The following is a 20461-nucleotide window of genomic DNA, read 5'->3' as shown; positions in this document are numbered from 1 at the left end:
TAGCCACACAAGTAACGCCGGCCCTGCTGACCAGAGGTCGCAACCAGGTACCCGATACCCGTACCCTACCCGATACCCGGCTACCCGTACCCGGCCAGGTACGGGTACGGGTACACGTTTGCGACCCTGGTGCGGCCGGGTACGGGTAGGCCGTGAGTCACTGGTGAGTAACTGTTTGTCACTCATTTCCCAACGTCTTGTCTCTTCTCACAATTCAAGTTCCTAGAATCAACCCACCCACGCCTGCAACATGGCTTCATCGCAGAGGTCGCAATCAGGTACTCGATACCCGTACCCTACCCGTACCCGGCCGGGTACGGGTAGGGTACAGGTACGGCCGGGTACGGGTACCCGTTTGCGACCCTGGTGCGGCCGGGTACGGGTACGGGTAAGGAATCAAAACCTGTTTGCGACCTCTGCTGCTGACCCAATGCAGCCCATCTCTCCACGCACGCCAAATATTTTTTCATCGTTACCAAGCTATCGATTGATGGCGATTAACGGAGGAAACTATGCGGTTGTGCTGTGTAGCTCTTCGACGCAGTCTTGGGGTCGTACCACGCGATGTCCGACGTTTCTCCCCCACGTGCTGGGAGCTTCTGAAGCTCACTCTTTGCCTCAAATACCGTCCTTGTTCTATACCTTTGGCTCTTCTCACGTAAACCGAACCACTCGCGGGACCCGAGTGAACCTAAGCGGAGACCAATGGATAAATCTAAGCCACTGACAATTCCTCTTTGCCAATTTAATTGTTAAAAATTCCCCTCTGCAGGTAAAAATCACACCCTCTAGTTCAGGGGGCGGCAACCCACGGCTCTGGAGGCGCATGCAGCTCTTTAAGGACTGCAGTGGTGGCTCTTGAAATAAAATAAAAAATGTCTCTGACCATGGAAGTCCAGTTCACCATGGGAGTCGAGCTTACAATGGAATTCTAGATTTGAAGTTTTCGTGACTGCAAGGGTCCATACTCTTTGTTTTTTTCGGTAAAGTCACGTAGGTGAAAAAAAGAAAATAAATTAAATCACGACGTTTCGGAAGCAACACAAGCAACCGTTATCAGGTGTTGACTGCTCCAGCAAAATCTCACACGCCTCAGTAATTTTGTAATTTTTCTCTTTTTTACTTACAATGGAAGTCCAAATTTCGATTTAAAGCTTTCGTGACTGCAGGGATTCATCTTCTTGGTTCTTTCGGTAAAGTCACGTAGAATGGAAATAATAAAATAATAAAAATAAAAGACCAGGTCTGTCGGGGAGACAGCGTCATTCAGACGCTGTCTCCCCGACAGACCTGGTCTTCACCTGAGGACGGCTGCTTGCGTTGTGGCCGAAACGTTGTGAGAATTATTTTATTATGTTTTATTTTTATTATTTTATTATTTCCATTCTACGTGACTTTGCCGAAAGAACCAAGAAAATGGAAGTCCAGTTCACCATGGACAGGGGTCAGCAACCTGTGGCTCCGGATCCACACGCGGCTCATCAAGGACGGTTTCGTGACGTTGATTAAAGGACCACACCGTCTCGTATTCACATCCATTGCAACTCTTGAAATATTGAGGTCTTTTGTTTTTTACCGAATTCGAAAAAAAACGGCTCTTGTTGTTGTTTTGGTTTGCCGACCCCTACTCGAGTAGATGTGTGTCGATAAACATGAAAACTCGTAACTACTACGACTTCAATCGTGTTTTTTGTTGCCTATTGCTTGATGTTTTGGGCCTTTGGGCCTGTGCTCAGTGCCCGTAATTAAAAAATAACCTCTCTCAAAACACAAATTAACATTTTGAAAACGGAAATTTTTAAAAGCATTTTTTTACAAATTTTCTGTTGCTCATGATTGCAGTAATAGTTCTGGTTCTCCAGATAAGCATAATTACAAACGCACTTCAACGCATGAACGGGTTATTGTGTTTGTGAGCAAACGTAGAATGTTGGCGAACGCAGGATGGATTGCAGCCAACTTACGGCAGTTACCCAGCTGTGAAATGCATCATGGAAAATCCCACACTCCTTAAACCGCAGCAGTAGCAACACCGCCACCATCACTATTTTTTATTTTACTTTAATCACCATTCGATAATCCACGACTTGATGAAGGCCTCTCCACGCCGTGAAGGTCGTGTGGGTTGTTTGACCATACTTCACTACGACGGTCAGTGCTGGTTAAGTCAATTAAGGGGGAATGATTAAAAAATTACCCGCCGGTGATTATAACTGTGGACGAGGCTCTAATCTATTGCGGACTGTAAACAGCTGTACGGCTGCTAAGTCCCATCAACGCCATTGCCATCAACGTCATCAAGCTCAGCAACAGTAACAAGCCGCAACAAACCTAATCAACTTAGCACGGAGCTTTAAATCTCAGTTAACATGATTCATGACTAGAATTTTTTTGGGTAGGCCTCGTAATGTGTCGAAATACCCTTCAACGCCTGGCATAGGCAAACAAAAATTGGTTGCGAGAGTTGTCCTTCAACTTAGCGGTGGGCTGAAAAAAATAATTGTTGTGGCGTTCCAACGCCTGGGACAGCACCAACCATTTTTATTTGTTTGGCTACGTGGGGTGGTGGAGGGTCATTAAACACAAACTTGGCCAGATAATTGCATGGCCTAACTGAACTGTTAATTGTGAAACGGTAACCTCATTCATATTATTATTTTGCATATTTACCCAGGAAAGCCTCACCGAGTCTCAAGGCTCAGTGAGCAGGGTGCCCGCGGGGGCGAGATGTAAACTACCCCGCCTGGTATGCAGGAGGTCGTGGCTTTCATCCTGACCTGTCGCCTGCTGTTTATTTGGAGTTTGCGATGTCTCTCTCCCTGTGGTCACGTGGATTTTCCTCCAGCTCCTCCGGTTTTTCCCTCCACATTTAGACACGTGATTTTAGGCTATTTGGCTGCAATAAATGTCCACGTGATAAGTCACTTCTATGAGCTATCCTCCAGTATAAATACATATTCAGATTCTAAAAAAGAGCTAAAAAGCTCAGTGGGCATTACCTGGTAAAATAAAAAAAAAATAGTTCTTTTGCAGGAGGGTCCTGCCAGGTTTTCACAAGAGGGGGTAGATGTTACTGCTGTTAGATTGTGTGTGTTTTTTTTAATCTATGGGAGGAAACCGGAAAACCTGGAGGAAACCCACGCAGAACAGGGGGAGTTGAGAATCGAATGCAGACCCTTCTTCCTGCGAGGCACGAGCGGTACCATCGTGCCACCTACTCATAATTAGTTCATCATACTCTTGGTTCTTTCGGTAAAGTCACGTAGACTTTACCGAAAGAACCAAGAGTATGGATCCTTGCAGTCACGAAAACTTCAAGTCGAGAATAGTTAATCATACTCATAGCAGCAACTGCATCGATTCTGCACAACAGGAATCATGCATTTGTTGCAGCAGCAGCAGCAGCAGCAGCAGCCACAGCGTTCAACATTGGCCCAGGAGTGGGGGGGTTCACACACTCACCCAATGAGTGTCTCTTGATGGCTTGAGCACGTTCCTCTTTGTCGAAGTACCACACCGTAATCGCATACCTGCGAAAAGAGTGTTCATTTTGTTAACAAAACGAGTGTTGGCATAATCATGAGCATCCCCCCCCCCCGTGGGTCACGTGACTCTGTTCTGAAAACACCAGGAGGCTGCAAGAATCGAGCCGTCAACTGCGTACGGATCGAGCCTCGTGGGGATGGCGCCCGACTGCCAAGCCCGACTGTCCGTTGTACGGATCTTAGGGAATAGCCGGTAACCGCGCGAGGTGTAATCTGGGTCCGTAGTGTGATGGTCAGCACACTGGACGTGCGATCCAGAGTTCAACGGTTTGAACTCCTGCTGCGGGAGTTTAGGCATTGGGCAATTTTATTAATGTCCCCCCCACCCCACCCCTGTCCACCCAGCAGTATAAATAGGAAACTACTACGGTCAATCGGCAGGTCGCATGTGTGGTTGGATATAGTGTGGGTACTCCTATCTTGCATGGTGGGGCACCACGGTGGTGAGATGTTAACTACCTCGCCTAGTATACAGGAGGTAGTTGTGGGTTCGATCCCGACCCTGACACCTGTATATTTGGAGTTTGCATGTTCTCTCCGTGGTTGCATGGAAATGTATCCGGGTCCTGTGGGTTTTCCCTTCAGATTTAGAAACATGCCTATAGAGTATTTGGCTGCTATCAATTTCCACATTGATAAAGCAACTTCGTTGAAACGTCGTTAGAACATTTATAATGTTTTATTTTTATTATTTTATTATTTCCCTTCTACGTGAATGAACCAAGAATATGAATCCCTGCAGTCACGAAAGCTTTGAATCTAAACTTTGTTGAGCTTTCATTTGTTCGCCAGGTCACTTCTGAAAAAAAAGCGATATAGTTCAATCACGGTCTTACCTGGTAGAATAAAAATAGTTTACAGTTTAGTTTCTCTTCCAATACAAGAATACGATTTACCCTTTCTGGCAATACAGCAGGGATTAAGATGTTCAAACGCCCAAGGAATACCTTTTGCAAGAAATCAAGTCTGCATTAAATCACTTTTGGTGACCATGCAAACATGCTCGGATAATATATGCATTGTCTTTCATACTGGCAAAAGGCTCCTGTGATATTGCTTCTCACCCCGAGATATAAATGCTCTGATAGTTGCATCATCTTTGTGCTGTTCGCCTTTTGGTGTTCTCCTATCTTACACTGGTGAGACGAGGCCACACAGAGGGCTATCTCTGGTGTAGGCCAATCAGTTTTAAAGGGTAAAACCTATTCTTATTACACGCTTTCATTTAACTCACTCTGTCTGTTGTTGTCGTTGTTGTCGTATCCTCAAATCTTGTAACTCAATTTTAACCCACTTCCCAATGTGGTATCGACTGCAAACTTGGTATACTTATGTCATACTGATGACAATACTATATTCTATCATAAAATATAAAAAAAACATTTAAACATTCTTTTTTACATGTTATGTTTCGGCTTGAGTCTAATTGGCCACGGTCAACTGACATTGGCTGTAATTGGTCACGGTCCCTTACGTTATGGCAAGCTTCGGGGCCACTTCCTGGAGTCGTGGAGTTTTTACATTACTAGTACATTTAATAAAAGTGTGTTTTTTAAAAAGTTTTTTCAAATATTACTTTTTTTTCATGCTCTTCCAAGACATCGGATCAGTGTGGAAGAGTGGGCCAATCAATATACCCTCTAGAGGGCGCTCTCGTGAGCTCCCTCCAGTGGAGTCCTTGAGGGCAGCAGTCATTATAATAATACTGACATCGCACCCTAATTTGCCAAAACAGATTTTGTTTGTTTTTGGAGCCAGGGGACCCCCCCCCCAACAGTAGCCGTCCCTGTTCTGGCACAAGGTCACTCAGAGCCGGCCCACGAGTGGGCATTAGTCTGCCAGCAGGGCGAGATTCTGAGATGTTGGGTTTTTTTAAATCCTTTATATTAAGTTTGCTTGCTTGCTTAGGACCATGCAAATCTTTCGGTCGTTTTTTAACCCACTTCCCGTGATCCAATCGAGCTGACATTTTCCACACAGACTCGGTGTGCGTGACAATTAATGTTCGTGAATTTTTTTTTCCAAAATTGTACACTTTTTAGGACAAAAATATTATATTTAATTACCAATTGCTTAATGGTGCAAAGCAATCATCTGACCCATAGGTGGCAGCCATCTCAAGCCAGAGGACGAGAGGACTCTAGCCGCCACGTATATAAAGGATTTATAGTGAAAAACTTTGTTTTTATGGGTTATACTTGTTTCTTTCTCCCAGATGCAATGCTCCAGCACCGCGCCTTTGCATGTTGCACACGCACACTCAACACTCACCGCGTCGAGTACGAAGCCTGCACCTCGTGCGGGTTCCTACGGTCCGACCAGAACAGGAGTAGACGGTCAAATATGGGCTCGATGTCCGCAAACTGTGGCTTTCCCTCGGGGAAAATCCGCAGCACACCACCGTGGACCTGCCACCGTTTCCAAACACACACAAAGACAAGGATACCACATATAGCCTCAAGAGACTGTAGGAGCAAGTGCTGTTAGTGAGCACCTATGAAGGCCGGCATGGCACACGAGGGGTGGGTGGCCAGCACCGCACCTGGCCACCTTATATATACACACAAACAAAGGCAGAGATATCCTGTAAAGGCTTCACAGACTATAGTAGTAGGTTTTTACCCTTTCAACTGGTACAAAAACTGACACCTTCATACAAGGCATCATGTTTGCAATAACCACAACACAAGCAGTCAAAATGCAAACAAAAAGAAACAACTCTGATGATGATAATGATATGCACTGGCATTGTATAAAGGTGTCAGTTTTTGTACCAGTTGAAAGGGTAAAAACCTACTACTATATTTTGCCACTGGTAAAGGAGATGTCTCATAGTGCTTCACAGACTGTTGGGGCAAGTGCTGTTATCAAGCGCCTATGAAGGTCAGCACGGCACACGAGGGTGTGAGTGGCCAGCACCACTCCCGGCCGCCTTTGTCTCCCTCGTGTTGATGTTGACACACCGCACCAGGTACTCATTTGAGTTAACAAAGACAAAAACACACACACCTAAACAAAATTGTCACCACTTGTCATTGCCTATTTTATTTTAAACCACAGCTGGATGAATGTTCGTCTCGCGTGACCACACGGGCACAACCACAGCTCCCCGGCGTGTTTTCTTGTTGTACCGCGCGTTCATCACGATGCCCGACGTTTCGCTCTGCGTTCCGGGAGCTTCTTCACTCATTCATCCATTCCCTCCTGGAACGCGGAGTGAAGTGTGGACCACACACACACACACACTGCAAGGCTATCCAGCAGAAGCTACGAATATCCACACAGTGCTAACGATATCGCTCGCTCCAGTCGCTCAGACGTATGTACGTACGCTAAACTTCGCTCGCACCATACATCGCCAACCGCGCTAATCGGAGGTGCGGGGGAAGGACAACAAATTTTACACAAAAAGCAGTTCGAAAGAATTATTATCGCCAGGGCCACTCGGATTCTTCGCTATTACACCAATTAGAGTCGCCAATTGGTGTAATAGCTCCTATCGCCGGGACAGGAAGACAATGCGGAGTGGGCAGCGGCACGGGGCCCTGGGAGGTGGGGGGGGCGTGGGAGCGGGGATCCATGTCCTCGCTGACCTTAGGATCCCATCTCTCGGTCGCGCAATCTTTCCATCGGTGACGTGGGTACGAGCCGGTCCCGCACGTAAGCCGGGCACACGCAGCTCCCGCTCAGAGCCTCCTCGCACCCAATTATTTGTTTTGCTTGGACATTCTTTTTCACATTAGCAGTTCCCCCCACCCCCCTCTCTCTCTTCCTCTTTTTGTGCGAGGCCGGACGTCGTGGCGGCGCACGAGTGGTTCAACCTATGCCTCGTGCTTGTGTGTGCGCGTGTACCCTGGGGAGTTTTAAGTGCCACGCAGTTCTCCGATGTGTTTTCGGGTCGCGCAGCGCGTTCTTCAGCACGGGGACCGACGCTTTGTACGCATTTAAGTCAGTCATCTCAGATCGATCAACCGATGGTACCTGGTTCTGTCCCATGCCCTCCTGCCAGTGGGCGTTCGACACTTCACGTGGTCTTAAAGTGGTCTTACATAGCCTGGCACAAGCCCCGTGGTGACATCACCGCCACTTAGTGGCGAATGGCAGTTGCTGTTATGCTGAACTTCTTTCGCACAGTACATAGCCAACCATACTAATCGAAGGTGCGTGTTTCCACTGGCATGTGCTCAATAACTGACTTTAAAAAAATCTACATATGTAGAGAACCGCAGAGCTTGGGCAATTGTTGGCACCGGCTCTTCGTGTGACTGCCTTCCCACTAGGCTGCGATCCCTCCTCACGCCTCCGGGCAAATGCTGTCTGGCGCGTTACACGATGCAATTCTTCTTATACTAATAGGGTTTTCCCCCTTTTTTCTGGCAACAAAACTGACACCTTTTGCAAGGAATCATGATTACATTAACCACAATACTTGCAGTCAAATGCAAATTTTTTTTTTTTGCGGTGAATCCTACAAGCATGCATTACGGTATCACCGTAGTTTGGGTCGATTCATATTATCAACACTATGAGATCTCTTTTACCAGTGGCAAAATATAGTAGTAGGTTTTTACCCTTTTAAACTGGTACAAAACTGACACCCCGAGCTCTCAAGACTCTGATATTGCACTGTGTTTGAGTTGTACGCCTTCTGGTGTCATCTGGTCCAACACCAATGGGGACTAGGCTCTAAAGAAAGCCGTCTCGGGTGTGGACCAATCAACTTCAAGGACAGTGCATATTATTATCATTATCAGAGTTGCTTCTTTTTGTTTGCTTTTTTGACTACTTGTATTGTGGTTATTGCAAACATGATGCCCTGAATAAAGGTGTCAGTTTTGTACCAGTTTATAAGGGTAAAAACCTACTACTCATATTATCAAGCCATAAAAAAAATGCATCGATTCACCTGTTAAAATTGCTTCTTGCGCTCACGATCCCAACGCTTCAAATCGTCACAACCCCAATCGCCGGTTGGGGTTGTGACGTTAGAGGGTGACTCGTTAGAAAGCCTTTTACTTTGCGCACTCGAGGGGGGTGGAGGGGGGTGGAAGGGGGGTGCGGAGGAGAGGCTGGGCAAGTGCAGCTAACATCGTAACTTCCACCTTCCCAACGGGGGCACCCCACCCACGGCTGCCAGAGGCACGGGAGGAAATGTGCCATCAATCATCTCCCACTGCCGTGACGGCTTATTGGACGGCCCCAAACTTGAGAGAAAACCTTCGCGCACGTACGTCCCAAAATTCCACGCACGGCTACTCAAGGTTGCTGCCGTGCAGGGCTGAGATGCGACCAAAACAGCGGAGGTTAGTGGTTAGAATAAGGCCAGATAGCATCAATGGCACCTACGGGCAGACCATACCCATCTGTCAAACATAGCACCTTCGCGAGAGCTTTGCACTACAAGAATGGCAAGAATGTATCAAATAGTAATTATCATTAAATTCATATGCCTCAAGACGCTCCCAGCACATGGAGAGAAATGACACATCATGCGGAACAACACAAACATACTTGGGAGGATCGTACGCATTTTTAAACCAGAGTGACTTCAAGGTGAGCCCTTGCTCATAAATTCTTGGCTGGCATTGAAAAATAAAATGTTTTGCACAATTCTTACAACCGATGCGACGGTTTACAGTCGGCGGTTTCTGCACCGTGCATGCAAATTCCCAGCGTTTTTCATACACTACGCGAGATGCGATCAACATCGCAGCTGATGGCGGAACAGATAGCGTAAACAGCGCACGGCCTTCCTGTTTCTTAATGGATAAGGAGCTAAATTCATTGTTTTTCCTTCAATCGCTCGCAGATAAGGGGTGGCACAGATTGGCTTTTCACCGGGGGCAAAACAACTCGCGAAATCCATACTTGCGGCGATGAATTTGCGAAAAATTTGCGTACGATATTTCCCCGGGCTCTATGACCAAATCACCCGGAATGCATCCGTCCGATTACGTCACATCTCGGAAAGCCAATCCGGTTTGAGCCTGGACCGCGCTTGGATGGGTGCTGTAGGCTGCTGCGGGACTACGTTGTTGTATGATGTAGCCAACCGTGCTATTTGGAGGTGCGGGGAAATAAAGGGTGTGCTGTACTATGCTCGAATGTCTATATTCCCCACCTCAACCAAACCCTGCATGGACCAGCGTGGTAACAGTACGGTATCATAACCCCCACGAGCCGCACAGAGTTTGAGAGTCCTTCATTCAGCAGTGGACAAATAACCCCTCGGACCTGATAATGCACATTTGTGTTAACTGGAACCTTTAGATGGTTGTGCTTTTGACAAATGTGAGAGATTTGGCGCTCAACACTGGGACCCCGTCAGCAGGAGTTTTTCCAGAAATGAAGGGATTTTTTTGTGCTATTGAGCATCAAACAACGTTATGGTGGTGGTGGTGGCGGCGTGAAAATGCTACACACGTTACCAAATGCACGTGTCGAACCCTTTTGTCAAGCCACCGTTGGATGAGGGCCTCCCCACGCCGTGATGGGTCATGGGGGTTGTTTGACCATGCTTCACCATGCTTGTCAGTGTGGGTGAGTGAAGGCGGTGGTGTGTGCTCGCAGAGGCATTATAGAAAGGCGGAGCTATTATCGTTCCGAACAATGCCAACCAGTTGCACATTGTCGTCTGACGTTGGTGCAAAAACAAAAATTATAATAATTTACGGCCCTTTGTTGAATCCACTTCTGAAGGAAGGCCTCTCCCAAAGTGAATTTATAAAGATGTCAAATATAGGGCTGGCATTGAAAACAATAACACAATTTACATGTACATCGAGGCTGATCCATTCACAGATACCCCACTGCCCACTGATATTTAATGACTCCCTTACTTTATTTCTCCACAGCTGATTGAATATGCTGTGATCGACGGCTAAATATTTATTTACAGAGGATGGTGCTAAAATATTTAACACGTGTATTGAGATTGCATACCTGTCAACCCCCTTACCAGTGCCCTACCTATTTACAGACCAATTCAGACCTTATTGGTCACCCCGTGGCCCTTATAAAATCTCAACGTTCATCCTACAAAGTCCCATCACAAGGGAGAAACATAAACAAATTGACTTTTTTTGTGCCCGTATTGAAACGGCTGTATGCCGTATGGACCTTAAAATTCAATTTCCCTGTACAAGAATATGGGTAAAGCGTATGAGTTGACAGGTATGAGATTGATGGAGGCGATTTTTTTTGTCAACAAATTATTTGTTTTTTCTGCTGCTGCTTTGGGTAGTGGTGTACAAATATACAAACAACAACAAACAACAGCAACAATAATTCACTCACATTTATCAATAACGCTGCGGCCTTCAATGGAAATAAATGTGTAGCAGGCGACGTTTCAGGCAATGGACCTTCTTCATAGCACAAGGGCCATTTCCTGAAAAGTCACCTATGATGTATTTTTGCATTGAAGGCCGCAGCATTATAGACAAATCTATTGAGTTGTTGTTAAAATTATTCTTGTTGTTGTTGTTCTTCGAGTGGGCTATTTATAAATGGATTACCACGTGGTGTTTTTTTTGTAACAGATTAATGCACCAAACTGAAAATTGCACCGAATCCCTTTGACATTTGTGGTGGTTACGGCTTGCCAATGTATATTTACATTCTCACCAAATTGTTGTTTTCCTTTGGCAGAATATGCCAGACCACCCCCACCCCCCATTTGAAAATAAATAAATGTTTAAAGAAATCAAGGAAAAAAAATCCGGGTATAAGATTTTCCCCACTCGCCCCTCCCCCCTAACTCCCACCCACTATATGCATTGTGGAGACTTGCACGCACAACTGTGCGAGTCAGCCTCCTCCGCCACATCCTAACACAGAGGCTCTTAAACCGTGGGTAGGTGCATGCCCACCACCCATGCCTGAGCGACACGAATACCGTGCAGGATACATTTAGAATGTGCGCAAAGAACGTCAACGGGGGTCGGGTAGGGTAAGGGGAGTGGGTTGAGGATCAGTGATTTTGATAGGGGGTCTGCATACACCAGGTCTGCCACACCAAGTATTGGGCTCGTGTTGGGGTCAATTCATATCCACCCAAAACGCATATGACATCATGACATCTCAGCAGTCAAGCAGGGTTAGGGGTTTGGCCAGCGCTTAGGGGAATACCACGCATTACAGGTGCTATAGGCGGTGGGGCTAATCGTGTGCAGCCGAGGACAGTGCCACGAAATTAATTTCTTCACTATGCTAAGCTCCACTGATCAGAGTGGTAAAGTACGGTAAAATAACCCCCATGAGCCGCATAGCGTTGGGAGGTCATCATCCAGCAGCGGATAGACAAAGGGGGCTACGTATGCACATGTGCTCAAGTTTATGAACACGTGCCAAACACGAGTTAATGCAATTGGCCATGCATCCCTATGGCCAGGTCTGCTAGAAAGGAGTCTCGGGCTCTCAGCGAGGCTTTCCTGGACGAAGCAAGGACACGGCCCGTTGTTATTGTTGTTATTTGTCATTGTTGTTGATGTTGTTGTTATTACGCATGCGACCCGCCCTCACTGGGAGAGTGGAGATAACAACAGGTGCGGTGGGGGGGCGACCCACCTTGCTGTCCCAGTTCTTGTTGAGGTAGTAGATGCACGTGACGCAGCGGCCGTCCCCGTTGGGGTTGTCCACGTGGCGAACGTAGCCGGCACCTTTCCCTGGGTAACAGGCCACCATGGCCTGGCGACAAGGGGACACACACACACACACACGGCAACTGCAGCATTCCATCACCGACCGCCAATGTTCACGGTCACGGAAACAACCGCGCGACTTACGTGCAAGTGTTACGATTGTTACGGAAGACGGCATTCAAATACGCCGTCTTTAACCGTCCTACGTTTAATCTTGGAACGCCGAGAGGTCACGGTGTCAACGTATGTGCGTACGCATGTATGTTGAACTTATTTCGCACTGTACGTAGCCAACCGTACTCATTGGAGGTGCGGTCAACGCATCATGTCTACAGGATCTCGGCTAGTTCATTGGGAGTTACGTCCGTCAGCATGTGACTACACACGTTTCTACTCCTTCACAGCGTGTGGCGTACACAATCATCACTGCGTCGCGTACACGCGTCATTCATTGCGTGTGACGTAGGCAGCACAGCCTGGCTTCTGCAGTTGAACAAAAAACCAAGCTGGGCCCTAGGCTGGCTAATGGCCTCGGCGTGGTTCAGTTGCAGTGGAAAAAGAGGCGGCAGCTGGCCTAGTAAAAGAGCTACTACTACGCTGCGACCTACATCAGGGCCACTCTGGTGTTTGTGCAGGAGGCCATATCAGGTGAAAATGCCAAAGAGTCAGTGTGTCGTGAAGCTCCCACCCGCTCTGCCTATCGGGCAAGCGTGCGGGTGATATTCAGCCGGCTAAATGAGGCGTGCACCCTCAGCGCTACGAAATAGAAAACAACGAGCAGAAAAATAAAAAATCAACAACGGTGTGCCAGTATCATCGTGGTCTGCGTCAAAGCCTAATGCCTCATGCGACATCCTGCTGGGCATGAGTGAAATGCATAGAGGACAATAATATTTCAGTCTCTTGTTCGGTTCAAACATGTTTTCCCCCCGTTTTATTCCACTTGTCGTAATTCGGTGTCATGAGGTGACGTGTCTATTCGGAACTCTCCCAGAGCAGTGCATCATCAGCCTGTGGACCGGAGAACAGCCCCGTGGAAGGGAACATCCCAGAACTACTTCTGAACCTCCAATGACCCAGTGAGTTGGCGCATTTTCCCCACCCACACCTGCAGAAGATGTGCCATTATGTGACCATCAGGGCAAAATTTTTTAATTTTCACAACTTCATTGAGTAAAAAAACCTAATGAAATGCGATGACTTTTTCAACAGCTTTTTACCAATCTCATCCACTCAATTGGCACCACGTAACGGTTACATATTACGATCCTATAACCTACACAAGTTGACCATAAATTGTTTGAATGCACACGACAGCGGTGCATGTGTCTACAGTGAGTGAAATAAAAGATTACGAATCAATTGTTTATTGACATTGTTACCGAGCCGCGTGCGTTTTTGTTTACAAATGTCCAGCCCTCGCTTGAAAAAGAACGTTTTACAAGTTTTACAAGTTGGCCATGCAGAGAACTGGAGGTTAGAATGTACTCTTTCTTTCTCCCCAAGGCTGCAGAGTGAGTGCCAGAGGTTAGTTAAGCGACCATAGCATTGCTTATGAACACATGGTGAATGTAAGGCCCTTTAAAAATAGACTTTTTTTTCAAGGCACATAAATATTTACATGTTATTGTTTTTGATCTGGCCAAGTGGCTCAGCCGTTAAGGTTAGCCGCTTTTGCAATCGGAAGGTCCGTAAGTTCAATTCTCAGTTGGGGTCTATAAAAATAAGTCAACAGTGGTGTGCCTTTAGGTAGACTCTGCCCCGTCCTAGAAATGTGGAATTACCACCAATGGCTAAGGGCTGTAAACATACGAGCACCGTGTCAACGCTCAATTTAGCGTGCGATCGCTCCGACGTTAACTTTAGTTTTTTTACGTACAAGGCCCGTCCCGTCAGTCCACTGCTGGAAATTGACCTCTCCACACTGTGAGGGTCGTGGGGGTTGTTAGACCGTACAGGAACTCCTCTGCTTACAAACGAGTTAGGTTCCAGAGGTCTGTTCGTAAGTCGATTTGTTCCTAGTACAACTTTACCCCTGTCGATTCCAAACATGTTGTACGGCATGTACACTAAACACAGGGAATGGCTCTAAAAGTTATGTAATATCCTGTAGATGCCACTGACTCTTCACGTTCTGTAGATGTAGATGCCACTGATTCTTCACGTTCTGCAGATATAGATGCCACCACCGCCATCTATTGCACGGTGGTTGAACTTACGACTCTCGGTCCAAACAATCAACTGGACATACGGACAGGTTTGTCCTTACCTCTGAAAGTTCGTAAGTAGACGAGTCCCTGTACTTGACTATGCTGGTCAATACAAACAGGTGCAGGTGGGGAGCACAGAAAACACAGCACAATGATGGACTCTGCTGAACTGCCCTTTGCTGCCCGCTAAGTTCGCCCGGCAGCCAATGACAACCTGGCATGCAAGGTGGTCACCGATCGAACCACTATCCAGGATCAACTCTGCTTAGCTTCATAGCTGTGATGAGATCAGGTATATTCGGGGTGATTTGGTAAGGAATGTGAATGTTATGAACGGGGCAGAATACATGTCCTTCCATCAGTACGTAGGTGGTTTATTCTATTACGCAATATGTAAAAATCCTGTTGGCGATCGAACGTACCACGCACTTGCCATGGATTCATCCCCAGATAATAGATTACAGCACTGTTGCAATTATGTCACATTAAAAAATCTCTTTATGACAAACTAATCATTTTCAACTGTGCAGTCGGCCAACCACACTTGATCACGATAAAATAAATGCCAATTTGGGGAACGTCATCAGTGGCTTTCCTATGGATATTCTCACCCTTGGCATAGGAATGTGGAGTTTTTACACCACTGGTTCTGGGTTGTAAACAGGAGATGAGCACTGCCTCGTGCTTGTTTTGAGCGGAAACTGCTATTTTTTTTGGTGAAGCTGATGTTGTTTTTAAGGTACCACACATCCAGAAGACTCCGACGAGCTCACTGTGGCATCCGCCCTGCCCCCTCATCTCCGACTCCACCTCTAGCCCTGCCCGCCCTGCCCTTCCCCAAGATATTTCATATCTTGATGTCCTTAATAACCTCCAATTAACTGCAAAAATGGGTGACTCTCAATTGAGTCCCTCTTTGCTGTGTAGGGTTTCGTGGTCGTGCCAAGAAGCTTTTCGATGTATGCTCGGCACGACGTCTGATAGGATGGGGATGGCTTAGTTTTATTTGTATGTGCGCATGTGATTTGTTTACCTTTCTTGTCCTTTGCACTCCTGCCATGTTTTTTGTATTGTTTGTTGTTGTAATGTTGTTCAAATCTGTGAAAAAGAGCTTCATAGTTCATTGGATTTTTCCGGTATAAATAAATATTCCGATTCTGTTTTGCTCCACGTGCTCAGAGAGCTTAATTTCCCCCCTGATGTTTTTGCTCCACGTATGGAGTATGGAGAAGCTTTTTTCCCGCAGTGCACGTAGCCAACCGTGCTAATCGGAGGTAAGGGTGGAAGGACAACTACACCATGAAAATCAGTTTTAAAGAAATTAGTTTTCAATCTAGATCATTTAGAAGTGCACAGCTCCAGTCGCTAAGCAATATCGGAAGGAAGAGCGTTCCAGATGGCCACAGAAGCGCATCTGAAAGCGCGCGATTGCTGTACATATAAGCAATTCCAAATTCCTCGTCTCCCCAGGACAGGCCGAAAGCGCAACAGGAGTCGTCTCAAAGTGGAAGCCAAGGAAAGGCTCTGCTTTACGTTTGTGGGACCCCCCCCCATCGTGGTAGCAGAGTTGGTGACGGTAAAGGTGCAGCCCTGCAATTGCTTGCTCCACACCACTGCTGGCGGAAGGGCACCCGCCGACGAGAGCGAGCACGAGAGGGCCACTCATGCGGGTACATGGCCTACTCTTCCATGCTGGGCAGACGTCTCGGAAGAGGAATCAAACCCAGGCCGCTAGACCTTTATAAGGCAATGAAATAACTTCACCACACTCCCAACCTGCCCTCCCCCTCCCCCATCATACGAGTATTCGCAGGCGTGCAATCGTCATGCCAAATTCCGTCACCCGAAAATAGTCGTGGCGAATCGCATGGCCTCAAAGTGCCTACGTGAACGCGAGCACCTCTTCTCGGGCTAAGGGTACCCGCTTATCTCTCTCCTCCCAGTGGCAAGAAATTCCTCGGCGCTGAGATCTCATCGGCGAACGCTGATAAGTCTGATGGCCGGTTGCATAAAAAAATATCGCAGCTGAAGTGGAATGTCTCCGTAGTTTGCCAATGATGATGTCTTATGGCGAGACGTTAACTCCTTTGCCTGGTATACAGGAAGTCGTGGGTTCAATCCCGACTGATGATACCTGTATATTTGGAGTTTACATGTTCTCCCCGTGGTTGCTTGGATTTTTCTCCGAGTCCTCCCGTTTTTTCCCTCTATATTTTGAGGCATCCCTTTACAGCAGGTAACTTGTTTAAATTTCCACATAAAGTCGCTTTGTTGAGCTTTCATTTGTGGCCAGGTCGCTTGTGAAAAAGAGCTAGGCAGCTTAGTGGGCCTTATCTGGTAAAACTATTTTCAATAGATATAATAACTACAAATATCTCCTTAAGATTCCATCAACGTATTACTGGCATCCAGGTACCAATGCAAATGATAATATTTTTGATTTCTCAAAGTGACTGCTGCTTTTGCTCCTATTGCTATTTTCTTCATTGCTGCCCTTTATTTTCTTTGTTTTGCTTTCGTCATTCCCATGACCCAGGTCACTCTTGCAAATGAGACCATTCCTGATCTAGATTTGAAGTTTTCGTGACTGCAAGGATCCATACTCTTTGGTTCTTTCAGTAAAGCCACGTAGGTGAAAAATTCAAATTAATAATAATACAAATTCTAAAATGAAAATAACTAAATTAAATCACCAAACGTCGTGATTTAATTTAGTTATTTCCATTTTATTATTTTTATTATTAATGAACTAAATTAAATCACGAAACGTCGTGATTTAATTAAGTTATTTTCATTTTATAATTTGTATTACTTTTATTTTTCATCTACGTGACTTTACCGAAAGAACCAAAGAGTACATTCCTGATCTGTATGTATGTTGAACTTCTTTCGCACCGTACGTAGCCAACCGTGCAGGGGAAGGACAAACTGAACACAAAAAGCAGTTCTAAATAAATTAGTTTTCTATCTAAATTTAAAAAGTGCATAGCTCCAGTGGCTTCCTAATAGCGGAAAGAGCATTCCAGACGGCCGCAGAAGCGCCTCTGAAAGCGCGCGATGCAGTGACCGTCTGTTTGATGGTTAGCCAAAAGCTGCTGCTGCGAGAATGACGGAAGTTTTGCGTGATCTCACCTGGTTAAACAAGATGAACTTGTACATCATGGGACCTCCTTTGCCAGTACTAAAATATAAGAATAGGTTTTTTACCATTTTTTCTGGCAACAAAACTGAAACCTTTTTACAAGGAATCATGCCTGCAAAAGGCATTCAGCTGAACGCTTTTTGGCGTCCTCTGGTCTTCCACCGTTTGAGACGAGGCTCAAAAGAAAGCCGTCTCTGGTGTGGACCAATCAGTTTCAAGGACAATGCATATATTATCAGAGTATGTTATTTATTTGCATTCTGACCACAAGTATTGTGGTTACTGCAGACATGATTTCTTGTAAAAAGGTTTAAGTTTTGTTGCCAGAAAAAAGGGGGAAAAACCCCTATTCTTATAAGATAAACTTGACTTGATACTCTGGCACCGTGCGTGTCATCACACCAGCGGGGCCAGTTAACGTCACGACTGCAAAACGTCTCGACATCGCGCATTGCTCGAAAAAACTCCGCAGAGTAAAGGGAAAACGGAGAGGATGACTCTGACCAATCACCCAGGATGCACCTGATCTTGTCGGACCTACGAAGCCGAGCAGGGCGGAGCCTGGATACTGCTTCCAAGATTAACCACCCCACAAGTCAGGGCGCTAGAAGCTGCTGCCGTGCAACGTGGTGGGCAGCAGAGTGAGGTGCAGCAAAATCCGCTGTTGTACTGTACTCCTGTGGTGCCACGACTAACCTTTCCTCCTACCATTCACCAAACCGCACTGACCAACGTGGGGAATTACGGTCAAATAACCCCCACGATTTGTACGACGTCAGGAGGCCCTCACCTAGCAGCGCGATTACAAAAGCGGTTGTACAAATAAACACACGGTGTATCCTGGCCACAGTGGGATAAAATGCCAAACTGCTCTTGAAAAGCGTGGAGGAATGTGCCATCGTTTAAAACTGCCATACATGCGAGCAGAAATTCCACTCGCCTAAAATGTTGGTCCCAGAATGGGCGGCTTATTTGACCTAAAATCGAGAGCTAGTTTAAACCTCTCATGCATCATCATCATCAGCCACAGTGAATCCAATGCTGATTGAAGGCCTCCAAAAACCACCGCTACACTTCTCAATTTCCTGCGATGTTAAGAATCCACCGAGCAAAAATATATTTCCTCACTCCATCTCTTCGCTGGACGTCCTCTCGAATGCGTCCCCATTGGCTGCCACTTAATTCTTATTCAAACTGCTGGTGAACAGCATTCCTCCTGTGCCGCGTAGGGTTTCAATAATTAATTGTCACATCACAATATCTGAACCGCGATCCTCACGAGCAAAATCATGTTCTCATCCACTGGCATGAAACCTCAAATCTTTACAGCCAATGAGGATCTTCGCTGTGTGCTCGGTGCTTGCCCAACCTTTCGCCCCCACGCCACCAAACGGTGCAAACGTCTATCATAGAGCACATCCAAAAAAAAAGTTTCGTCATGTTTCCCTGAAGCCCGGAATTTCAGTGCCCTATCTTTGTTTGGCCCTCACTGTTTAATTTAGTAACTTCCTTTCATATCTCCTTCTCTTGATTTTCCTTGAGATGGGCAATCTTACCATTGCTCAACCCCTGAATCCGTAGCTGGGGAGATTGGGTCCATTAGCCCATTGCTTTAAAGCCACCACAAGCCGTATTTACTTGAGTGGTCTGCACAAGAACTTGTTGATACTGGTGCTGTCTGTGCTAGCAAGATAAAAACAAAATCTTCATCAACAGAGTTAGTGTCGTGGTTTGCTGGTTGGTGGCTCGTAGGACACTCAGTGGAAGCTACGTATTTCCCTCTGCGGATATCATCGGCTAACTAGAAGATCATATTGCTTTTCTCATGTCACAATTACCAGCATCATAATCAAGTTATTTTATTTAACTTGGCCGATAGCTCAAAATAGGAGGACAATGTCTCCTTTGCAGGAGTAGCCTGGGTGAACAAAATGACAACAAGCAAAGTAAATAAACTACAACAATGAAGCAAATTTAAATCAGGACAAAAACGAATTGCGTCATGTGAGAAATTGCAAATATCGCAGAAACGATGCAAGTCGGCCCAGGCATATTCATTTTAGACTGATCATAAAACAATTGCAAAATAGGTGAAAGAAATAATAAACAGATATAGGGTGACTCTTGTATTAATATGTAAACAGACAGGAAATAAATCAAGAGCAATTGCAAGTGAATCGTAACTACATTACCAGGATCACTGCAATATTATCCGGACGATTAAGATGCTGCGGAAAGTAAGACGCACCCAAATTCGTTTTACGAACCTCGTCTCACACACAACTGCTCGGTACTTTACCACGCTGGTGAGTTGGGGATGGTGAATGGCCAGGACCGGTTCGGATATCGGTCACCACCGATGTTAGCCATGGCTGGGAATCAAACTCGGGTTGTCAGATTCGTAGCGCAGTGCGCTTACCACTGCCGCCATTGCTGCTCCCCCTACACCACTAAAAATATGGATTGAAAACATCAATCCTCAAACTACACGTTCAACGCATGTATTGTAGTTTAACACGTAGGTTTCGATTTAAAGCTTTCGTGACTGCAGGGATTCATCTTCTTGGTTCTTTCGGTAAAGTCACGTAGAAGAGAAATAATAAAATAAAAAAAATAAAACATAATAAAATAATTCTCACGACGTTTCGGCCACAACGCAAGCAGCCGTCCTCAGGTGAAGAACCGGTCTGTTGGAAAGACAGCGTCTGAATGTCTTTCCGACAGACCTGTTCTTCACCTGAGGACAGCTGCTTGCGTTGTGGCCGAAACATTGTGATAATTGTTTTATTATGTTTTAGTGTTATTATTTTATTATTTCCCTTCTACGTAACTTTACCGAAAGAACCAAGAAGAACGCGTAGGTTTTCGCGACCAAGATTATCCATAAGAGTTTTTTTTCGTGGATTTCTCAACAACTATGGT

General features: G+C 46.0%; 1 protein-coding gene across 3 annotated transcripts in view; it reads right to left on the bottom strand.

The window, feature by feature from the left end:
• Positions 1-20461, bottom strand: part of LOC144734690 (uncharacterized) — a 45578-nt gene that overhangs the window by 4765 nt on the left and 20352 nt on the right. For 2 of the 3 annotated variants that reach the window (XM_078616994.1, XM_078616993.1), the window contains exons 3-5: positions 12114-12233; positions 5817-5953; positions 3463-3530 (exon numbers count right to left, since the gene is read on the bottom strand). In XM_078616994.1, coding sequence (XP_078473120.1) covers positions 3463-3530; positions 5817-5953; positions 12114-12233 — 325 coding nt within the window. The remainder of the gene's footprint in view (positions 1-3462; positions 3531-5816; positions 5954-12113; positions 12234-20461) is intronic. The other variant, XM_078616995.1, reaches the window with a different exon arrangement.

This window comes from Lampetra planeri, chromosome 52, assembly GCF_965212315.1.
Source record: "Lampetra planeri chromosome 52, kcLamPlan1.2.h2, whole genome shotgun sequence".
NCBI classification, from domain to species: Eukaryota; Metazoa; Chordata; class Hyperoartia; order Petromyzontiformes; family Petromyzontidae; genus Lampetra; species Lampetra planeri.
Note: the sequence above shows the minus strand (reverse complement) of the source record. Positions and strands in the feature narration are given on the sequence as shown.